This window comes from Ixodes scapularis, unplaced genomic scaffold (assembly GCF_016920785.2).
Source record: "Ixodes scapularis isolate PalLabHiFi unplaced genomic scaffold, ASM1692078v2 PGA_scaffold4__175_contigs__length_147842914, whole genome shotgun sequence".
Taxonomy (NCBI): Eukaryota; Metazoa; Arthropoda; class Arachnida; order Ixodida; family Ixodidae; genus Ixodes; species Ixodes scapularis.
In genome coordinates this window covers 12,409,103-12,433,299 of record NW_024609879.1, presented here as the reverse complement: position 1 = coordinate 12,433,299, position 24,197 = coordinate 12,409,103, and the positions used below count along the sequence as shown (strand labels likewise).

At 43.9% G+C, this 24,197-nt stretch overlaps 1 protein-coding gene across 1 annotated transcript in view; it reads left to right on the top strand.

The window, feature by feature from the left end:
• Nucleotides 1–9,430: 9,430 nt before the first annotated feature.
• The window catches only part of LOC115310331 (disintegrin and metalloproteinase domain-containing protein 17-like), a 260,003-nt gene continuing 245,236 nt past the window's right edge, over nt 9,431–24,197 (top strand). Inside the window, exons 1-2 of the mRNA XM_040210410.1 lie at nt 9,431–9,491; nt 22,275–22,447. Of these exons, the coding sequence (XP_040066344.1) occupies nt 9,431–9,491; nt 22,275–22,447 (234 nt within the window). The remainder of the gene's footprint in view (nt 9,492–22,274; nt 22,448–24,197) is intronic.

The window sequence follows — 24,197 nt, the reverse complement described above, 5'->3', positions numbered from 1 at the left end:
CTGCTCGGTGTGCCAGAAGGCAAAACCACGTGGTGGTTATCCCCCCGGCCTCATGCAACAAATTGTGAGTCAGAGCCCTTGGCAGATTTGTTGCTGTACTTGTTCGTGGTAACCGACCACTTCACTAAGTGGGTTGAGTTATTTTCTTTGCGGAAGCTAGATTCGCAAAAAATCTGGGAGTGTCTACTTGAAACATTCGCTAGGTTCGACTTTCCTGCACAACTTGTGAGCGATAATGCCTCCTAACGAGTAAGGTGTTCGTGGACGCTTGCGCGGTGCTGGGAATTAGGCACAAAAGAACTTCCCCGTACCACCCACACGCAAACATCACGGAAAGGGTAAATCGGAACTTTAAGATGATATTAGTGACCTACACAGACCGCCACAAGGACTGGGACGCGAAACCGCCCGAGCTGGCATTCGCAATCCGTGCGACCACTAATCGGTCAACGGGTCTCATTCCTGCCCAATTGAATTTTGGCTAGAAGCTCGCGTTCCCGCATTTTAACAGTCTCCTTTCTATAAGAGTCTGGAGGAAGGCTTCGCCCCTACGTGAAGTTCGCAGAGGACCTGCGAAAGCGCTTCTCCGATAACCTTCGAAAGGCCAGAGAAAATCTCGACGTCGCCCGAGTATAGCAGGCAGAACAGTACAACCAGGGGCGACATGACACTCAGTTCGAGGTGGGAGATTTTGTACTTCGGCGTACTCACCCACTGAGTGACGCCGCTCGAGGCTTCGCAGCCTCCCTCGCAAACAGGTGGGAACGTCCGTTTCGCGTGCGTGAAAAGTGCTCACCACTCACTTACAAACTAGTTCACTCTGAGTCTTGCGAAGAAACCAGACTTGTTCATGTCACCGACCTTAAACGATTTTTCCAAGCAGAAGACGAAGATTCCTCGCAGGACCGGAACGACACTGACCGCAGTCCCGTTCCGGAAACCCCGTTGTTTCCACCAAGGCGGTGGTATAAACCTGCGACATCGGTGACACCAAACAGAGAGGAACCTTTTTTTTCCCCTTGACTTCGCCTCTCTCGCATTTTGGGCGTAGTTTTCTACTTCCACCGACTTGCCCCCATTTCAAGGGGGGGAGAAGATTGTGTACCCACCTCAGAGCCGTTATTTTGAAATTTCTGGTAGGGTAGCGAAGATAACGCCAGGGTCAACCCTCAACTGAGCCCCATGTCGTCTGCTTCCTTATTTTTCTATGGAGCTGGCTCATGGAGAACACCGTCACCACACCCACCATCTGAACGACACGGCGGCCGGTCTCATGGTGCACCGGGCCACCAAGGACATCGGCGAGCCAGGGACGGTCCAGAGCAACAAGGTGGCCGCCAGCCGAGCCCTGATCCAGAACAAGGAGCTCAAGCGACATGCTGGAGCTCACCGAGCCGCTACATAAAGAGCAGCATGTGACCAAGGAGCTGGGGAGAGCGGACGCCGAACGCATCGCGTGCGTCCACCAACGCGGCGAGCGGGACCTCCAACTCGCCATCGCGCTCGTCCAGCAGGCGCCGGCCGGACTAGCAACGACAGTCCGCCCAGCACCGACATCCACCCCCGGACGCCCCAAAAGAACGTCTTCTTCGTCGACATGACGGACGAAGCTTGAGGGGGGGGGGGGGGGGGGTGTGAGCACCCTGGGCCCGTTTATTCGAAGCGCTAACCGCGGCTAAAGTTAGCCGCAGTGCCTAGGAGAGGGATTTTGAAATCACGTGACTGACTCGATAGGGATGCGGGGAAACATGGCAGTGCCCCGTTTTCGCCGTCCCGCAAGGCCCTCCGCAACCCGCTACGATACCCGGAACTCTACAGTCAAGCTAGGCTATCGGCGCGCAGGCGCAGTAGCAGCTTCTTCGTTGCGGAGGGCTTAGCGGAGGAGGAAACACGGTCTACGAAAACTCCCTATTATGTCGTTCTAGCAGCAATATCGGACGCGTTAGTCAGCAACGAATGGTGCAGGAGGCTTTCGCTTTGCCTTCCCTCACTTAAATCGCAAAGCGAGCAATGACCTCGCCGGATTTTTTTAGATAGTCTTTCAAATCTGGTTATTTCTAAGCCGAAATAAGCGCGATAATTGTCGGCATGGCAACGTCTTTGGAAAGTGGATTGCCTTGACTCAATCGGCCGGATATTGATAGAACACAAAAGCAGACAGCATCTTAATCGACCTTTTCTTTTAAATTTAGCACGAACCAAGGTGCATGCTATACGAGTGTAGTTACACGCGTTGCACGTGCTGTCGTCTGCAGTAGTAATTGTTCTAAAGCAAAAACTCTAAAACAAATTTTGCCTTGCACGCGCGTTCGTCAAAGCCTTACGGCAAATTCCACTGGTCGCTTTGGAGCGCGCCGGGATCGACCTTTCTGGAGCGAGCCTATTTCACTGGGTGATCGGGGTCGAGACCGACTTGTTTCACTGGTCGTCTTGGATTAGCCCCCGCTCCAGATCTCGATCTGGATCCGAGAAAAGTCGCTCCCGCGATTTCGGCGGATTCAACCGGAAGCCAGCCAGGCCAGCCCTCGGCGCACACACGTGACCTCCTTTCTCGTGGGGCATCTCGCCTGATCTCGCCCATCTCGCCTCAGAAGAAGAAGAAGCACGTCGCGGGCTGGTCTCCTAGATTGTCTCGACATCAGAAGAATAAGTAAGCGGCGTTTGGCAACCTCCGGTTCTTTAGAAAATTTTATTTAGCTCTTGACAAACGACGACGATGATTTGCAAGACTCTCTAAGCTTGGTCTTGAAAACTGCAGCCTGCATGTTTCAGAAGTATGCCTGCACAGGCTCGCAGCTCATTGCCGTCGTTTGTCAAGAGTGAAGCAAAATTTACTGAGGAACAGGAAGTTGCCAAACGCCGCTCACCTATTCGTCATGGCCGCTTGCTTACCCCTTCGCTCCACAGCCGGTTCGTTTTCCAGGAAGGAGAAGAGAAGGTATTTGCCGCATTACGGGCATTCCGGCAATCTTTGCTAGAAGCGCCTGAGCCACTCCCGCCGCTCGTGCGTCGAACACGTGTTAGCGCCGCGATTGCGAAAACGTCTTCAAAACGATTGCGGCGGCCGCGGAAAGGAGTTTACCGGGCAGGTGAATGAGGGAAAGCATCCGCCGATCCCGGACCTATGGTCATGTTCCACTGGAGTTCCGTAGGCGGCGCGACCCCGTTCGGATCGTGTGCTCCAGTCCGGATTTGGTCAACTGATCCCGGCTCGCTCCAAAACGCTCATGGAATTCGCCATTATTATGATTATTTATTTCAAATCTTTTATAAGAGGAAGGAGAGCGCGCGCGGACCGTAGGATTACACTTCCAGCGTTCTCCTCGATGGTTGGGTAATTTCGAAAAAGGTCTATTGGGACGCCGCCTGCTTTTATGTGCTACAAATCCCCGGCCAATGCGCTTTCCAAAGACGTTGCCGACAATTATTGGGTTCCTTTAGGCTTAGGAATGGCCAAAATCGAAAGACGATCTAAACGATGCGGCGAGGTCATTGCTCATGCTTTGCGATTTAAGTGAGGTAAGGCAAAGCGAAAGCCTTCTGCACCGTTCGTTGCTGGCTAACGCGCCCGATCTGGCAGCTATAACGACATATTAGTTCCAAAGCGAGCGGCGCTCATTCACCGGGGCACCGCCATGTTTCCCCGTATCCCTACCGAGCCAGTCACGTGATTTCAAAATCCCTCTCCTAGGTACTGCGGCTAACTTTAGCCGCGGTTAGCGCTTCGAGCAAACGGGCCCTGGTGGCCACCCAGCCCAGTTGCCCGATTGCGGGGCACAGGTGGCGAAGTTTTCCCGCGTGGCGGCGACGCCACGCCGGCCACGCGCACATCGCGTGCGCCGCCTTGATAAGGAGGGTCAGAGGCGGCGCACAGGGAGTCGCTGCCTGGACTCAGGCGCCGCCGGTAGCAATGTTAATTGTCTTGTCCATGTCCAATTAAATGTAGTTTTTTTGTTGTTGAAACCGTTGGCTCCGTGTTATTCCTCCGGGTCGGGTATGCAGCAAGGCAAGCCGACCACAAGACAAACCATTGTGCCGTTTGCATTCGGACTAAGATGAGGAGATATGAGTATTCCGTATGTTTTTGAATATTTTGTTCAAAGAAATATTTCTCGTATAAGAATGCCACAAATCATGATTTTAAGGGTAGCCGCACTTGCAATCAATATTTATTTACAAACTTTTCAGTTGTCACAAATTTTAAACCATCGCAGCAATTGAATAGTGTAAACAAACGTCTCATCTAAGTAAATTCAGAAAGTTGTGCGTATTCGCCGGTCAAACCTTAGGGGTTGAAGGGGCACACGCGTGATGTGCCCGTGTTTCGAAGCATAAACATATGACTGAGATGCCCTCTGAGAGCAGGCAAAATATTTAGAAAAATTTTAGTGAACCGAATCTGCTTCCCTCAAATCTTGTGAATTTTTTTCGAAAGAAGACATCAGCCTCTTAACGTTCAAAACAATATAAATTGAATGTTTATAACATTCTATTACAAGCCAGTGTTACAAAAAAACTAAATATTTGTAACACTGGATATATATAAGTGGTATGCCACGTATATGTAATACCTCACTATTGCGAATGAGATTGCATTCGAGGGTAATATTGAAGTCATACATTACCGTGCAGTTGATTGAGACGCGGAAACTTGACAAGGATGCCACGGTTCACAGATGAATAGATACTGCTTCGAATTTTAGTCGACAGACTATTTATTAACACCAGCAAAGGTACAGGTCAAAATCGGGTGAAGACGCTCACTGTGCTGGCGGTTCGCTCATATCCATCCCACACAGCCAACTACAAATATAAAAAGAGTTTGGTGATCACTGCATTTTAAGGTTGCTCCACGGAAGCAACTGCGAAGAATGCTGCGACGCAGTATTTCAGTATTTTTCGTAGTTGCTTCGCTTCACAATGCTGCGACGCAATTTGAGGAAGACGAAAAAAACAGACGGTGTCCGACGTACGATGGTAAGCCTCACGCCTACAGAAAACTTTTCGATTTTAAATGCTATCACCAGATCCTCACGCTGGCACGCAGAACATATTGTGAGTAAGTGTTGACGCAGTTAGGACTTAGCGACTTACGCTCGGGTAAGTGTAAAACCGCGGTAAAGAGCAGAGTTATTGCTGAAAGAACAAATTGGGTTGTGTGTGCGTTTGTACAGCCTAGAACTTGGTCTGCCCCAAGAGACAACGAGTCTCCCAGCTGTAGATGATAAATTTAGCCAGTGCAGTACAACCGCTAGCCTAGGGTCTTTAACTCCAGGCTAGCGGCACGGGCACGGGCAGGGAGGCGGGGATCTGTGGTCGAGTGGGCTAGCGCACAGCAGCTCGGAGCGCGTGGAGCGAAAGCTCGCGCTGGAGAACCCAGAATCCTGGGCTCAATTTCCACCCCTGTGTTTCGATCTGGATGAGTATCGTACCGGCATGCGATCGTGTATCGTTACTGCGTGACGTACGTTAATTAGTGCTGCAAGATGCTGGAGTCGTGGAAAAGCTGTCCGACATTCATATTGGAACTATTTATTTGCAAGAAAAAGATTGGTTGTCCCAGGTCGTGACGTCAGAGAAACGATGAAACGTGTTTGGTAGTGGAGGAAAAAAAGATTCGCTTTGAGGTGCATTTGCCACTACCTTCTTGACTTGTAACCGATTATAAGGCGCGCTAAAGTTTGGCTTTCCTCTTGTCACCTACAGGAGTTCCGAAGAACGTGCCCTACTTGAGCCATAACCGGAACAGTAACGCGCAATTCGGGGATTTCGAACATGCCAAAGTTTGGCTTTTCTCTGGTCCGCGACATGAGTGCCGAAGCAATTGCCGTACTTTAGCCATGACTGCCAAAGTAAATAGTCATCTAGAGTTCCGGACATGCCAAAGTTTGGCTTTTTTATTTGCCTCAGGATCACCAAATATGTTCTAAAAGTGCCAACGGAAGCCCAAAGGCCTGCCGAAGTTTAGCATTTCTGTGATGTGCCCTTTCACGCGCTCCAGGACAACCTTAAATTTGATAAGCGTTCAAAACACGATGGCAACATGTCATCCTTTCCGTTCCGAAGCCATCCTAAGGTACTTGGCAGTATTGTGCCACTACCCGCCGAAATTCGGATCCAATATCACTTGAATGTCCAGTTTGGCACCATCGCTTGATATCCGGCAGGTATTTGGCGTACGCGTCACGAAATCAGTTTTTTTTTTGTTTTTTTTTCTGAAGCCTCGTTTATCGGCACGGTTTATAACTTCTAATGTTCTAACTTCAAAAATTTTGAGCTCCTTCATTGTTAGCATTGAGAGGAGTGCTACCATAGGTGAGAAAGAAAAGCAAAATACTAAATGAAAAGGAGGTGAGACTCGCTACCGCTTTGGTCAGATCTGGCACCGTCACCGAGGCAGCCGAGTTTTGGTGGGCGGCGGGGCAGCAGTCACCAGACTAAAGTTTCTGCAGGGTGTTCCGCGGACGCAACATACTCAATGACGCTGTTTAGAGTTCACCCTTGCGAATAACCTCGATGTGGCTGATGTTAGGCTGCTACACGGTGGTTAATCGATGCACGGAGGAGGTAGGATTTACGTGGACCGAACTACATGATACGCAAAAATTTCAGAACTTGAAGCAAGTTTCAAACATAAAAAATAACCTCGGTGGAATGTCACCGAAAACGTCTTACGCAAGGTTACAGTAGTGCTAAAGGAAGCCGGCCAAATCATATCGGCGCTCCGTTCTAAACATAGGGGTCGCTTATTTGCAGTGGCGAACTGATGATGGCACGTTAGTGAAATATAACTCCGTGTTGACGAATGTAAGTGTGATGGCACTTAAGTGGAAGTTCAATGGCTGCATGTATGGCGACTCTCTTAAGCACGACGGCAAGATGAAGGAACCGTAATATTTGCATCTATGACGTTAATAATATATCATGGATCGTGATAAAAGTGTATAGGCTACCTTTTTGTTTCCGCTAGCGTTTTGCAACAGGCTAATATTATTATGAATATTAAATTTATATCATTAATATTATTATTAGTATTAAAAAACCAAAAACTTAAAAAAGATGAGCACATGTGAATGCTATCATGTTCTTTGATATTTTATAATAATGACTGAATATATAATCCCAGCATGTGTATTTTCTTTCACTACGGTGCTACCTTGCTTGTTTCATGACGTGAATTTTGGGAAGCAATTTTTACAGTGCAGCCTAACATCAATAAACTGAAAGACTGGTCTACTTTCCAACCGTTCATAAATCATCTTTTGCAACTAAGCTTCTCTGCTTCCCCAATCCATCGCAGTCAAAAAAGTCCGTTTTCTATTATGTAACCTCTCCGTTAGACAACTACTTCAAACCATGGAAATACTGTTCATGTTCTCGAATTAAATCCTATTGCACTGCTTACAAAAGGTCTTGCGAAATGATGTTGACCAGTAACGTTCAGCAAGCTCGTGCCTAGTACATGAGTTCTTCGTAGATTATCATCACGTCGACTTATGTTCTGTTTTTCAAAGGTCGAATAAGACGACTTATGTTTTAAAATGACATTGATCGGCGCGTAGCCATACAAACTCGTGAACTACGCAAGAATCACGTAGTAATTTGAGACAACGCACATGTATCAATTCAAAGCACCGACTGTTCATCCAAATGGTGTTTTTTTCTTATTCACGGAAATTTTAATATTTTAGTCTTTTTTATTTTTATTCACTCGCCGCCAGCCCTTCGCCATGCCTGTACGTTGACCCTTGTAAGATAACTTTTGACTTTTTTGGTTAAGACTGTCTTACGGAATCGCCGTGGTAATAACAATTAAACCATAAAACACATGCTTTCTCCAAAGGTGTTCGTACGTTGCTCTTGACTCAACTCTCTACCCATTTGATTTCTTTGTCTTTCCGGAAGTAGCTTTGCGTTGTTCTTGGTTAGACTGAGTTGTATATATGAGACGATTCCCCCCTTCGGCGAGCCTCGTTCATTCACAAGACGACGTGCTTGAGGATTTCGTTTCCGAGGAGCTTCCAGAAACAGGTAAGGCTCACCTCAAAATAAATATTGTTAGACCCCATCACGGGTTTCTTATTAGAAAATTGAATTTCCTATCCACCACATTGGCCGCTGTTTTAATAAATATTATTCTCAACTTGTTTCCCCACTCTTGCCCTGCTCGCTGTACTCTTTAGAACCGGGTGAGCGATGTTTTTGCTCATCGTTCGCCTTCTGTGTTGACGCGATTTGTCTCGAGCTTAAGGAATACCGAGCTTGTGAAAGCTCGGTATTCCTTACCCCTTTGCCTAGGTATCGAATGTATTGCAAAACTAATATCAAAACTTTACAATCACATTTGAAAGCATGTTATTATGTATGAGCAAACTTGATAGACTTGGTAAAACAGACTTGGGGAGATAAAGAACAAAGTGAAGCCTACCTGTTTGTGTTAATAATGTTATTAACCTTAAAGGGACACTGATATTAAAACAAAAATTGTTCCTTAAACGGCGATTTGGGAAACGTACTTTTTCTGGAATTTTTCCCGCGGAAACTAATTTGTTTTCGCTAAATACTTACACAGTTAGACGTAATTTAAGTGGAGGCAGACACCTCTAGGTCCCGCTAGGACCGTACCTAGCTACACTTTATTTCTCGGCTATCCTTGGTTGGAGAGCAAATTGACGTCTAAAATGTTCGTGGTAAAATTGTTTCTCTGTGCACCGGTACTCTTTCATTTGACTTTTTGCTTTGCATTAGAAACAATATGTATAAATAGAGAAATTGTTTTTTTTTTCATAAATATAGCGAGATCGTATTTTCTGCTATGGTATCAAATGGCAATGAGCATGGCTGACGGCGTTTGTGGTCAACAGTTTCACAGTCTGCGAAGCTCGTTGACAGCGCCTGTTTTTATGGGCCCAAGTGTGTAGCCTTCACCGAGGTGTTAAGAGAAAAGTTTATATTTAACCGAAGTAGTTGGCAGAAAACTTTTCTTTAATTCTTTCTTTGGATGCTGCTTTAACTTTAGTCATAAAACCACTGTCTTGACAAAAAAACAAAACGTCGAAGTAAACTTGATCCATTAAGTTTGCTCTTTAGATTTAGGTGCGATTAATACTCAACATTTTCTAACTGCCCCTTATAATTGTGATAAAAATTTGTTTGAGGAAAGTTTAGTTTTTAGTGAGTTATCGTTAGTTTAGTGAGTTATCTTTTACGTCATATTACACGTTGTAAAGTTGCAGAATCATTGTATCTTGAGGTAAGTACATTAACCGAAGCGGCATGTAGCAGTTTCTTTTTGAAAGGTTGCTTGTGCTTTCGCAGTCAATGACCGAATCATTAAAATAAAGGGAGTGTAAGCTCAGTAGATATACTTCAACCTTTTGCTTATGTATAATTTCATTGTGTGGTTCTTGTATTACAGACATTGCTCATTATGCTTAAACTTTATCGGCTGGCGTTCCTTTGCGCAATTATTTACTTAAACGTCGATTGTGGTGAGTGGTATCATATTTAAACAAGTGGATATGTAGTAAATAAGATTGACATTTCTTTCTAAAACTCTCTGAGCAAACAGTTCTTGCAAAAACGTTTTTCCTCTTATAATTCTACGTGTGTTTTATGATTCATTCGATCTGAAAATCGAATAATTTGTATTTTTGTCATTAATTTGTTTCAAATTCGTTTGTTATAAACTATCAATATTTCGTTTCGATGCCAAGCGAAGTCAAGGTTTAAGACGGTTATTTTGTTTCATTTAAAGTATCGGAAGCTTGGTGACCGCTCGTTGAGTCTGTTTTCTTTAAAGTGAGTAATCCGTCAACATTACTTTTAAGGATATCTTTAATTGCTTAAAGTTTTTGGTATTTATTTAGAAGATATCGGAAAATTGCTGGGCTAATCGCTTGAAAAACAGCCTGCGTGTAAAAATTCCCCTGCCTGAAAGTCATGGTGTTTTTTTAGCATCTTGGGAACTAAGGCGATTTCGCCCCTTAAATGTTAGTACCTCTATCTCTTCGTGCGATTGTGGAGCGAGTGAGGAAAAAAAATGGCTGTGTTGAGGCACAGGGAAAAATAAACGGCCACCGCATATGCAGTTCTAGACGAGAAGCCACTGTCCATTGTGCGTTTCGCTGTCATGATAAGTTAGGATGCAGTCTTCCCCTAATTGAAGAAATAATACCGCGAACAATGGAATATTGCTGCATCTCGCTTTTATTCAAAGAAAAAGCTACTGGTTAAAGATTGTAACTAGAGTACGCATACATTGAAAAAATATAACCAGAACACCCATATAATCTGCAAGTGCAAACTATCTTAGCATCTAAACTATAGTTTTCTCATATCCCTAACGTAATCGAATTTCTAACCATCGACTCACGTAGCCCAGTGAATTCATAAAGTCAGATTCCAAATGCATGGCCTTATTAGATTACGTTAACCGTATTCCCTTCCTTACCCCATGAATTTTGAGCGGAATATATTTTTTTTTTTAATTTCTGTTTCGGTTTTGACGGTAAAAACACGGCCCCATATTTTTTTTAGCACAACGTTAACTGCTGGTGCTTTTAAATTTCATAGGACCCTAGCCTACTCGGCTGCCAGTGAAAAACAAAATGTGGCTCCAATCCACGCTTTGTAGGTGGTTGGACAGAGAAGATGTAAACGACATTGGCGACGATTACCCATTGCGATGTCACTAAATATTCACACACATGGCTCTACACAGAGTGAAACCAGAGACAAGTTAAATGTACTTAACCACACGCTTTATTACTTCAGAACGATATTCAAAACTACTTTATGATCAGGGCGATACACACTGAGATTTTCGCTTCTCACTGCAGAGATATTCTTTGTTAAGACCGGTCTCCCTTTTATATTTGAAAGCATGGTGACGTCACTACGTGATTTCAATACTTTTGGGTACTTTTCCACTCGAAGCACCTTACTCAACCGTAATCTTTACCGGTCAACACACGCGGGAAGAAGGCACGTGCTTCGCATTGTTCGCATACGCCGTTATCATTCATTTTGCGATTGACTTGCACTTCACTCGAGGGCTTCGAATGACGTCAACCCCTTTCGAAGCAGCTGCAAACCTAGTTTTTACCCGAACGCGTGGGAGGGTGTTCCTATTCTTGACACGCGCCTTATCATCCATCATGTGGTTTTGATGCCTGTTTTGTGGTTTTCCTTATTGAAACGGATACTGAGCTTTGTGCTGTATGCCTCATTTCAAAGCAGATATTCTGTATTGCCTTCAATTGTTCGCCGGGAGTTTTCTTGCTTACAACGCCAACGACACGAAAATTTCCTTGGCGGGTAGAGGTATACAGCTTCGCTGTAAAAAATGTCGGTATTCATAATAAAGGCTCTGTATACACAGTTCGGATGAATATATGAACCGGTGAATATGTTTTCGGCCATACACGTTGACAAAGGCGGATTAAAGAACATATCGCAGACACTTATGCTGCTTACGCCTAGGAATGCGAAAGCATTCCTACACGCAGCGCATTCCTACAAGCAGAGCGCCACGTATTCGTTTTGCACACGGCGCTCCGGCGGTGACGTCACGCTCCACCACTGCGTAGGCGCGGCGCTCCCGCCGACGTCATGGCTTCCGGGATGAAGCATGTGCGTTGCTGCGCTTCTCTTTGTTTTATTTCTGAGGCGCGTCCACTTTGGACCTTGAGCGGCGCGTGCTTGATGATGTATTTTTATGGCTATCTTTCGGGCACAACGCCGACCCCTCTTCGAGTAATGGGACATATAAGGCTTTCGCCTTTAAATTTGCAGACGTCATTTGTTGTATTTTTTGCTTTTACTTCTGAGAAGTCGTCACCCACATGTAGGACCATCCAGCAGCCTTGTGTATAGCTGAAAACATTCATTACCGAAGAAACGCTGTTTATGTCTGTCTATTCGAACGGGGCGCGAGTCATTTCCTAATGTGTCTTTCGTCTTGCCTAGAAAGTGCATCACCTTTGACTGGTAACGCATGAGTCATGTAGGCAGAAGTTTGCCCAAATGACTCTTGTGTTACGAGTCAAATGTGATGGAGTTTTCCGGCAAGTGTGTGGTGTGTTTCAGCTGTGCACAAAAAGGTTTCCTGCCTTTTTAAACTCCGCGGCAAGATATAAGAGGCTTTGAGGAAACCGATTTTAATCTTCACTTGGTCGAGCCGCGTCCCGATAAAATCGTCAAATAATGCGTCGCCAACACATCGTCGCATCGATCACAGAATTTCCATTCCGCTCGCACAAATGAAATATCGAGACGAAGTGCAGAATAATTCCCCTTTGTGTACTTGGTGAGCTGAGCGCAATGTTATTCCTGTGAAAAACCGCAATAAACTAAAAACAAGTAATGCGACATTCTAAGCATCATCCCTTCTACTTCTTCTGTATAAGTCACTGGTGATTGATTTGATTGCGCAGCAGCCGACTGGGAACTTGTCATAGAATACCTGACTTCGGAATTATCATATGTTCAAAACTAATCTCTGCGCGTCATATGTAATAACTACAATTGCACTACATAGAACCTCTATGAAACGCTCATTGTAATTACCGAATCTAGATTTGCGAGCAGTATTATCTTTTCTTTGTTGTTCACCGCATTTACTAGTATCATTCTGAACTCTAGAAGCGTAGAAATCTGGGCTAGTTGGTGATGCATCGGAATGAACAAACAGCGCAAAGAAAACGACGGACCTGTGGAAAAATATAACGCCTTGACTGTCTGTATACTCTTCTACTGGTCTGTCGTTTGGTTTGCGCTGTTTTTTTTCATTCCGATGCATCACCAACGATGCATCACCGTCATTACCTACGAAAACCCCCCTTAATTGCTAATCGCATAGATCGCCGAAACAAACTTGACGCCTTTACATTTTGTCGTTCTTAAGCTGAGGATCGATATCGGTGCTTTCGATTTGTCCCTTCTCCACACTCCTAATCCAGGTGAGGCAGGACTGTTTGAGGCGTCACAATCCCGCGTAAACAACCGACGCATCTGAACTGATCCCACTGGACGATTTGGCCGGCCCGGCGACATCGCCAACCTCGCCGCATGCATTCACCGACGATTGAAAGGAAAAGACGTAGCGCGCTTATGTCGACTTTCGCCAAGCTCCGTCGTAATTTACGAATCAAGTTCGGCAGGGTTTAAAACGCGCCACGGGCAGGTGCTGCCACAAACCTTGAGGGGCAGAAAAAAATACGGAAATTTCAAAACGACTAAAACATTAGTTGTTGTAGAAAGGAAGTGACCAGTCGTCATCCCTCTGAAAAAGACTTTAAGCAAAAGTTAATTAAACAGTAATCCAGCGTTTCGAAAAGAGTTTGGTCTCTCGTTCACGGGTGAGTGACGGTTCTTTCCGTCACTTCCCCGTGAAAAAGGACCGAAATGGTCTTGATACGTCGGTTTACTGTTTATTAAACTTTTCGTCAGAGTTCCTGTTTTCATCTAGTGACTATTTCTAACCAGGCAGAACGCTGCCCTAAAGTTTACCTTCCATCCCCTATTTACACAGGATCTCACACACTTCAAACAAGGTGTATGCGGCCGCTGGGACAAAGTTTACCTTCAATCCCCTATTTACACAGAATCTCACACACTTAAAAGAAAATATATGCAGCCGCTGGGAACCCATGAAATTTTGTTTCTGCCCCGCAAAAAGAAAAGAAAAAAAAGAAGTAAGGTTTGTTTAAGAGTTAAGGCGAATGGTAAAGAAAATAGCGGGGAACGAGTGCTGTGAGAAGCTCGTTAATCCGATGGTTCCATGTGCTATGGAAGTACTGTATAAATTACCACTCTCCTGTGGCCGCATTTACGTTGAGCAGATGGGACGTAGCCTGAACGATAGGCTACGAAAACAGAGGTATTGTCTGGGAGCTAAAGCCCATCAATGTCTGCGTTTGCTTTACAAGTAGCGTCGAATGTGCCAGTGTACGAAACCCGTGTCTCGCACGCCCTTGGAAACAAACGGCGGCGTAGCACTGAAATGAGTGGCCCTTAGAAGAGAATGATGGCGGAGCCCCCATCGTAGCACGTGCCTTGCACGTTACATCAACAGGGGTTGGCACCTTTATCAAAGGTCTTTATTTTGAGTTACTGTGGGAGGCCACCTGTCGGTTCACTGTAAAGACCGCCTGTTCGAACCATTAAAGGACACAAGGACAATATGACACGCTAATTACTTTAAGCATTTCATGTCCACAGTGGGATAGAAATGCGTATAAGCTTAGCTTCACTGGTGTTGTCTAGGAACAAGCTGGAGTTCTTGAAAATGATAATCAAGGGCCAGCGCGTGCCGCAGTGACCAACTATCATGGGTGAAACTTGTGCTTGTGAATGTGTGATGCGCTGCTTGTTTTCTTTTTTTCTTTTCTCTAATTGTCTGTGTGCGTTGAGTGTTTTCTTCTATCGTTTCGATAAGTAAAATAACGAGTAGATGCGAGTCAGCGCGTTTCCTGTTTTCTATGTTCCTCTTTTGTCCTTGTCTTTTGAGCTGTTTCGGTTCACCATGTATACACCTTTTCCGTCTAACCTCGACCCAGCGCGTAACGTGCGTAGCCTCGACTCGGCGACTCGGCGCACAGTGGGAATAGTTCTTCCGGTTCTAACACTTCCGGTATGTGGGAGCAGGCCTAGCCGGCTGGCAAGATGCTGAATTGGTGCGCGTTAAATGGGTTTTAAAGCCCTTGACAGCGAAGTGGGTTGTAATAAGGTGGGTTAATACGTCGATGTATCATGTCCGCGCATATTTGGCCATCGGGCTGCCACTGCGCAGTCGTTGGCTGCAGCAGCAATTTCCGAAAACGGAAGGTAGCGCGGGACAAATTGTGCACCGAACACAAGAAGTCGCAAAGCGAATGCGGCAGTAACGTATACACTTTGCATCGCTTCCCCGCTGATATCAGCAGGGAAGCGATGAAATATCAGCACATAAAAAAAGCAAATAGGCAGTATAGAAACGGACATCTACAAGTGCAGTAATAGGCCTCGACAAGTCAAATGTAGAACGAATTTTGCAGCTTGTGGTGTAAATGTAAGACCGCGGGTGTAATGATTGTTATTGGCTACTCAAGTTTTGTTTTTCATTTCGTTTATTCCTACGAGGATGTGCAGTATAATTTTGTGTGTTGCTCGGTAGCGACGGCCGATAAAATACGTTAATAGAAACAATACAAAAAGAGGGCGCAAAATCGTCGACGTCCTCCCCCCCCCCCCCCCTTTCACCCCCATCTCCTGAATAGTTCCGCCGCATCTGGGCGTCATACGAAGTAGAAATGTCCTGGTAACTAGCGATCATACCTCGACGGTGCACCATAACAATAAACCGTTCGGCCCGCGTCGCCAACTCCCATTGTAAGTATTTCTACGATTAAATGATGATACTTCTATGCCCAGGGTCGCCCTCGCTCGTGCATAGAAACCCTCCGTTAGTCATTCGCAGAAGGCTGTCATTCTTCACAAGCAACAACACGCGAAGAGTAAACACTGGTAAACGTCCTCAGGAAAAGTGAACATGCCTCCGATTTCGATTACCGGCGACGCTGGCGACGAACCTCTCGGCGCTGTTGGCGCAACAACGGGCGCCATGAAGGCGAATAAACACGCCAGAACACAAGAATAATTCACAGTTTCAATAACAAACAAATTAAGAACTCACTAAAGGGAAAACAATGAAGATACGATGCACGGGGTCAATGGGGACAACGCGGGAGCTAGGAACAACGCTGCTCTCCGCATACCAAAATGGGCGCACAACAACCGTACGCCAGACGGCGCGGCTGTCGCTGCAACACGCAAGGTGGCGACGACTACGCGGAAAAGGTGTATAACGAGTACCAATTAGCTCAGCTTTTAGCTTTATTCAGGAGTATACCGTTGTTGATCAATATTTCTGATACCCAATTTTGTTTCTGTTTAAAGAGAACCCGAGCAATCCTATTTGCCTCAGTTCGTGAATGAACTCCAGGTCTACAAAATATAAAATGTCACGCTGACTGTGAGCGGTTGGATGACGACATGACCTGATATTTCTGTATGGGATGCGCAACAAAATTATCCTGAAACATAAAAACCCGCAGCTTTTGCGCTGCTTCGCTTTTAATACACCGAAATGTGACAGCATTTAAAAAAAAAAATTTTTATGAGGGCCACATTTCGCTGACTAAGTTGGGACGAACTTCACTCCTTCACTCAGCACTTCATTTCATGAGGACCAACCCATGTTTATTTTCTTTTCCTGGCCAAGCTCTGCTCTCTCTTTTCCGGCATCTCATTTGCTGACGATCACTCAACGCCACAAAGCCTCGAATAACAAAAAAAGTGCGAGTCCTCGCGCTATTGCACGAAAATATATAATTAGATTTTTGCATAAACTAGACAACAAGTCGTTACATTGAGAAGAGTGCGCTCAGTGCTTCGAGCAATGTCCTGAGTTGGGCACATTGGTATTGACAAGACGTGATAAAAAAAAAAGCTTATAAAAAAAACTGGACAACAAGATAAAGACCTGTACAACCGACCAGCGCTCTATGAGAGGAAACGAAAAACGACGCTCATATTAAAAACAAAAAAGAAAATGAATATACGAAGAAAAATACATTCACATCGCGAATATTTCCAAAAATAGTAAGAAACTAAAAACAGACAAAGGCTATAAAGACACACGTGCAGGGCAGATCACTAGGTCAGGTAGAACACACACACATTCAACACACAGTGATTGTGTATTCTATGTGCCTCTATTCTGCTGTTCTATCTTTTCCGCTTTGTTTTATTGATGTAGTGCTTGTAGTCTCAGTATATTGCTATTGTAATGATAAACATATACAAAGCGGTAGACGCTGTGTAATATAGAATCAAATTATGTGTCCTACGCTTTATCATCTAACTTTACCATAGGAGGATTCATGTGTATCTCATCGAATATCGACTCTAAATGTAAGAGAAGAAAGTATAAGTTGCGTTGAGTCAGAGCGCTTTCTATTGTAAACTGGAGGACGAAGTAAGGTGACAACTATACTTCGTCGCACCCTATGATGGACTAAAGGCGAAAGCTACGAATCACCAGATCCAATCACAAGCCACTTAGAAATTGCGTGGTATTGTGCTTTGATGCACGTATCAGGGCCCACGTCTCGGATCACTGATGGGAATGGGCGGACAGTGGTTCGAATTGAACAGCAATGAGTGACTCAACAATGTTACATTGCAAAAAAGTCACGACGTACAGGCTGTTTGCAGTGTCGAACCTATAGAAATGATGCAGCGTGTTAGGGTTCGGAGCATTATTCGTCCACCGCTAATCAATGCTAAGAATGTCATATTTTAGCGCGGAACGCGATTGGACCTGGCGGCCTTTAGTCCATCGTAGGATCAGACAAAGTATAGGGCTCCGTGTTTTCGGATAAATCCGAAAAACTCCGAAAAACACCCGCCAGTAAAAGTTTATTCATTTCGGATTTATCCGATAAACTCCAAATTTCAATGTGCCAATGCCCTCCCCCCCCCCCCTTTTCCAATAAACTAAATAAAGACGGTATTTTATAATTAAGTTTTATCAACGCAAATGGTCGATGGTCCCCGGGAAAGTGCTACCAGAGTTATCTTCCGAATCTCGGTTCATTGACAAAAAGGGGTCTTACCAATTATCTCGTCAAGGTTCAGAACGACATGTCATTGTGCATCCGGGTCACAACCAAAGCCCCTGTATTGGTTTTCAGTTTGGGCCATACTATTTGTGCCTTAAGAGGAAGAGAGGTGGCGTTCTTGTAACAGCTAAAGCTATATATGGATCCTAGAGTTTGCATAAATTTGGAAGAGGGGCAGTTGAAGCTTCCCTATTTTATCCTTTCTCACTCCACCTTGTGCGGCCGCGGGGTAGCATGGGATAGGAAGGGTAGAACACGTGTTCCCCAGCGACTTCCTCCAAGAGATTATTTTTAAGGTGTCGGCGTTTTTCCAAGCCACATACGTGCGCAACGTTTGCCGTGGGACAAGTTAATTAGTATCCCAATGGCAATGGCACCAGCGCCAAACCCAGCTGAAGAAATATTATTTGATATAAGCGCGTTTTATTTTTCCTTGTCTAGCATACGTATACACCCGGATATTATTCTTTTTGTTTTTATAAAAAAAAAAACACTGCAAAAGTAGGCTCCGAATATTGAAGATTTTAGAACGAAACAAAATAAACTTCTATAAACTTCGAATTTCCAGAAAAAATTAACTCTGAAAAACACGCTCCGAATTCGACGAAAAATAAACTCCGCAAACACGGAATCCTAGAGATTAAGTAATCCTTGCGTTAAAGTAATCAAGAATTCTAAAATATGCGAGGGGTCCCCACTCAGGGTCAAAAAGTGCTTCTCGCTTAAGAGTGCCCTGCAACGACTTTTTGACTGGTCTTTATTTGCACCGAACCTGGGCGCTCTGAATGTTGTAACTTAATTAAACATTTTTCAAAGTTCGCTTTATTTCTAAAGTTATAGGCAAATTAATATTACAAAAACAAGCAAAAATTAACCTCCTTCATCATGTAAATGGTCCTGGCTTGAGTGGCCGTAAACTAGAGGAGGGATAGGAGCTCAGCGACCGCACACGGCTGCCGCACTCTATGTCGATGGCTCGAGAGGGCGCCACTACAGCATGTCCTTCATAGGCTTGATGAAGCAGGCGGCCAGGACGGCTCGCATTGCATTTTCTGCGTGACTAAAGATTAATTCGGTATGACACTCATTGGCCACAAATAACAAAAAACATAGGGTAAAAATGAGTTCAGAACGTTAGCCACTTCGCACAGCCAAACCGTTAAACGGCCAAACCGCAATCCAAACCTGCTCGCGGAAGTTTTTCGGAACGCTTGGAATTGGTCGGATCCTCCAGCCCATATTACCGCAGCGCCTTGGCGTACATCCGGGACCTTTCTACGGTCGCCGCTCATCGGTGGCTGATCCCACTACATTTTTTTCAGTATGTCCCGCCTTTTCTACCACGTGGTGGCGGGTATGTTGACGAGTCATTTTTTGTTTCTGTACTTTATAAACTGCATTTGTTTCTTTTTTTATCTAAAATACTGAACAAAAAAAGGTACACGCTTAAATAGTATTGCAGGGACCCTTTAAGGCACGCCAGAAAGATATAACGCGCATTGCGTGCACACTGTATAATTTCAAACCCATGAGTACTAATTTTTCTACCACGGGTCATTCCACTTAGTTAATTTCTCAAAAACTACACACAAATCTGGTTGCAGGAAATGTGTAACAACATTTTGTAATAATTAAGAAATTACGGCATCATGTTTTCTCATACTTGTTTGCTTGAACTATCCTACTTCGACGTGTCTTAATCGCACTACGAAATCATTGACAGTTTATTGATTAAATGTTACCGTACCGAAGCACCCCGATTTTGTTTTCTTTTTTAGGACTAGACCATTTTTTATGACACTTAAAAGAGGCAAAGAGTTTTTAACATGACATGGTGGAGGGCATGCACAAAAATATTTGCTATATAAAATAATTTAGTAGCGCGAATTATACTAATGCTTAATTCGTATAAGCTGCTTCGTCATTCCTACCTTTGCACTATCATGCATGCTACTCGCGAAGCAAGTTGCATTATAACATTATACTGATGAATTATGGGCTATAGGTGTTTAAATGTTGAAAAACACAGTAGGCTTAAAGATTAAAACATTCTTTTAAGCTTGACTCTTGTAATTCTACGTATTATCTTCTCATTTTGTTCTTATACAATCAAGTGAAACCACCAAATTAAAATCCTTGTATTAATAAAGGAGTAGTGTTTTATTATTGGGGTTAGATTCAAGCATTTGTGCCTGCTTGAAGTACGCTTGTTATTTTTTTACATATGTTTTGTATGCTTAAGCTGGGAAAGTCTCCAGTTTAAAAGCTACACAACACCCTTACTTTCGTTGACCCACCGCAGCCGAAATCATCATTTACATATGGAAACTAATAATAAATATGTACCAAAGTTGAAAGCTGGGCTAGTTTGTGTAGGCTAAACATAATGTAGGTAAAACAGTGCAGAATTACAAAAATTAGGAGGAACAACAAAGAGTAAACAGGCACTGACTTGCAACTAAATGTTTTATTACCGAAAATATAAAAAAGTAAACACGTAAGGCAGCATTTTACAGATGCGCCAACATTTCTGCCTCATAACAAATGGCGTCGGTCGTCCACGTGCCACGTGCTCCCCACCGTTATTTTTTTTTCTTTCATTGGTGAAACGAAAACAACACCTGTTTTACAGACAGCGTCACGGACGGCTCGCTGATGCACTGCGCTCGCTTTGCGCTATGTAAAAAGCCTCTAACACCTCGCTCGTAAGCTTGTCTTTGTGCCTATCTACAAGCGTGGTCTTTTCGAAGGACGGATTGCACAAATAGCTCTTACAGTGCTCCGCCAAATGCCCTCCAACTGTGGTTCTCAGTGAATAGTTGTGCTCCCTGAGCCTATCATCTAAGCACCTCTCCGTTTGTCCAATACGCACTTTACCGAACGCAAGGGAAACCTTGCATACCACTCCGGAAGTACAGCTCACAATCGGCTTTGCCTGTTTTTTTGTACACTTGCTTTATGACAGCCTTTCTACCTTGGCCCTTACCCTCGAACATATCTGGCTCAACTTCTGAGGGGTGGTGGGGGCATCAGTTTCACGTCGGAAATCCCCAAGGAGGGGGTCCTGTAGTTTTTGGACCTTTCCCTTTCCTTCGGTGGCAGTCTTATCTGCTGGGCGTACAGTCCTCGGTCAAAAAATGCCATCTTAGACTACAGGTCAGCCTACTCAAAGTTCATGAAAAGGGGAATTACGATTTTGTGCTTCGACGCGGCCCTAAACAAGTCCTGTGTCCAAACGTTGCACCAGACGATTTTGGCACAGTTGAATAGGCTAAGATACGCTGGGTTTCCGCGTGCTTTGTTGCGTGATGCTGCCGGCACCCTTGTTAAAAAGGTAAAAGAATCCTCTCCTCCTAAAAAAGTGGTGGACGGGCCAAGGACTGTCGTCGTCTCATACCGGCACAATGTCTCTCAAAATTTAAAAAAAAAAATAGGAAGTCGGTACAACGTCCCAGTGGTGTTTTCCTCCCCTCAGAAAAGGATCCAGATATGTTCGAGGGTAAGGAACAACGTAGAAGGGGCTGCCTTAAAGCAAGTGTACAAAAAACAAGCAAAGCCGATTGTGAGCTGTGTTTTCGGAGTGGTATACAAGGTCCCCCTCTCGTGTGGTAAAGTGTACAGTATATTGGTCAGATGGGGAGGTGCTTAAATGATAAGCTCAGGGAGCACAACTATTCACTGAGAGCCACGGTCGGACGGCATTTGGCGGTGCACTGTAGGAGCTGTTTGTGCAAGCCGTCCTTCGAGGACACCACGCTTTTAGATCGGCAGAAAGACAAGGTGACGAGGGAGCTGATAGAGGCTTTTTACATAGCGGAAAGCGGGGTGGAGTGGATCAGCGAGCCCTCGGTGACGCTATCTATGAAAGAGATGATGTTTTTGATTTTAACAATGAAAACAAAAGGGGGGGGGGAGCACGTGTCACGTGAATGACCGGTGCCTTATGTGATGAGGCAGAAAGTTTGGAGCATGTGTAGATAGCCTTACGTAATACTTTTTGTTTTCTGCAATAAAACCTTTAGTTGCGAGGCAGCGCCTGTCCCGCCTTGGTTGATCCTTCCTTCTAATCTTTGTCTTTCTGGGCTGTTTTATCCACATTATGTTAATAACTATGGTTTCGTGTTTTGTTGCACACCAATGAACCATGAAAAGTAACCGCCGATCCGTCCTCTTATTTGTTAGTCCTGGAAAACCTAACGTACCAGAATAAGAAACTCCCAGCTACATGCGAAGAAAATTTGTATCTTGGTTATATTTTGTGTTTACACAAAACTCCACCCAAACTAAATTGTCCTCGAGACTACATTGGTAATCATGTTTTATCTCAGTTTTTGTCTTTTCGCCTACGGGTATGTCTACCAAGTTTTCGGATTATGCGCATGCTCTCTAGATTTTGTTAAATGCCATTCCCGTTCTCTGGATTATGCTATACGAGCCCTGTTAAACAAAAACATTTTTGCTACACCGAAAATTTAAAAAAATTACTGAAAACAAGTTTCATAAAAATACCCAGACTTTGTATAAAAATCAACGCAGAAAGCACAGGACCTTACAAATCAGTGAGTACGGAATGTTGAGTAACCTCCACGCACTGTTTTGAATTTGCAGCGCCTTTTCCTGAAGACGTCGTATATCCAAAGTTGCTCGAGGCAAGAGGAATCAACGGAACAAAATTATTGCACATTAAAGAGGGTCTGACTCTTAGTTTGGAAAAACTATCTGTACTGGCAGACTCACTCGTTTTTACTGACAGCAATGACGGAGTTGCAACTGAAATAATCGTAAGTTTTTTTCACGAAAGAAAAATGCATATTTGCAATTATGAACCTCGGATGTAGTTCATATCAAAGAGTTTTTATCTCACTACCAGAGTGCCTGGTCAATCAACAAACCTAATCACAATAGGGACCCTCGAAACGACAGTGTAACGGAACAAATCTCAGACGGGGCCTATATGGTGGATGCACACTAACTAATGCTCGCATCAAAATATTTAACGCCATAAAACGGTCTTCACAGTGTTGCCGACGTTTTAACAAGCAACATGTATATTGCACCGATATCCGCATTAATACTAGAGTATAGAGTGTTCGACGACGCCGACATTGATAAATTCTGGAATACTGGGAATTTTCAAACATATTTATATTGAATTGTTTTTAACAACCGTAAAACAAAAAAGTCCGTAATTAACAGGTTATTTTTTTATTTTAAACGCAGTGTTGGACAACCCTTAATATTTACGTGTGTTGTCAGTTATACATATGTTCGCGCGCCCAGTTGAGGCCGAGTTTTCTGTTTCTGTTATGCATGCAAATCCAGCCAGATAGGAACGTTTAATTTATGAAGAGATAAATAAAAAAAAAAGAAACTCATGGACGTGCAGATGACACAGACCTAAAACAATGATTTCTGCTTCTCACTGTAATCATTGTTGCGATCTTATTATTTCTTTGATTATGCACCCACTTGCCGATTTTCACACCTTACCACAGTTTGTTTATGAACTTTACAGAATTATATTTCTTACTAAATGTACCACAGAAATTGCCAGTTCAGAATGGAGAGACATATTAGGCTGCATTAGGGACAGACATATAAAAAAATTTTCATTCGGGTACCGGCTGAAATACGAAAACAGGGACAAGAATATATTTTTCGAAGCACATTGCTTCCCGTTAAATCTTTCTATCATTTGCTGCAAATACTGAACACGTTGTTTACAATTTAAAAGTACAGGCAACTGATCCCCAGTTGTTTCCACTGTACCCATCTCTTGTTAAGCGTCGACCATATACAGCAATGAAAAAAAAAACTCCTATGCATACTTGTACAGTTCGTTAACAACTATAATGTTTGGCTTCTTTAACAATAATATTCTTGTAGTGCGATGTTCAATACTTAGTTTCAAATAAAGTTTCTGAAAAGTCTGTATGTTAGCGTATCCTTGTAGCTTTCCTTTACAGTGTCGAAATATAATACTGGTGTGAAACCTTGATGACAGTCGAGCATTGCTGTTTTAGTCATGAAGCTTGTGAAATGAAATATTGATTTTTATGCTAAAACAAAAGAGAGTTTTGTAAAATGCGTAGCACTTTGGTCTGTCTAAGTAAGGTCATGCAAACGTGTACCGTTGAAATTTTATTTCTTTATAGTTTTAGTTGTTAATTTTCAATGTATGAAGAAACTGATATTACAAAGAGCTCAAGAAAAAGAAATCAAGGCTGCGTCAAAGTGGAAACCCTCTTTCGGCGTTCTGTAATTTTCTGCAAGCTTTGACGTGCCGTCAAACATTGCAGTATCTGAAGCATTAAAAGATCAACAATACGCAAATAAAAAAGGTCCACTATTTTATTGCGGAAGGTGTTCATTGTGCTAATACCCACGAATATTCTTACACAGGATTGTAGAAACTATTAATCGCGCTTCAAAAATGCAAGATCCTTGTAATTCTGATATTTTTCTTTATATTTGTGACTAATAATACCGTTTTGATTTTTAAGATATGGCATTCGAACTTTCTCCTTATAC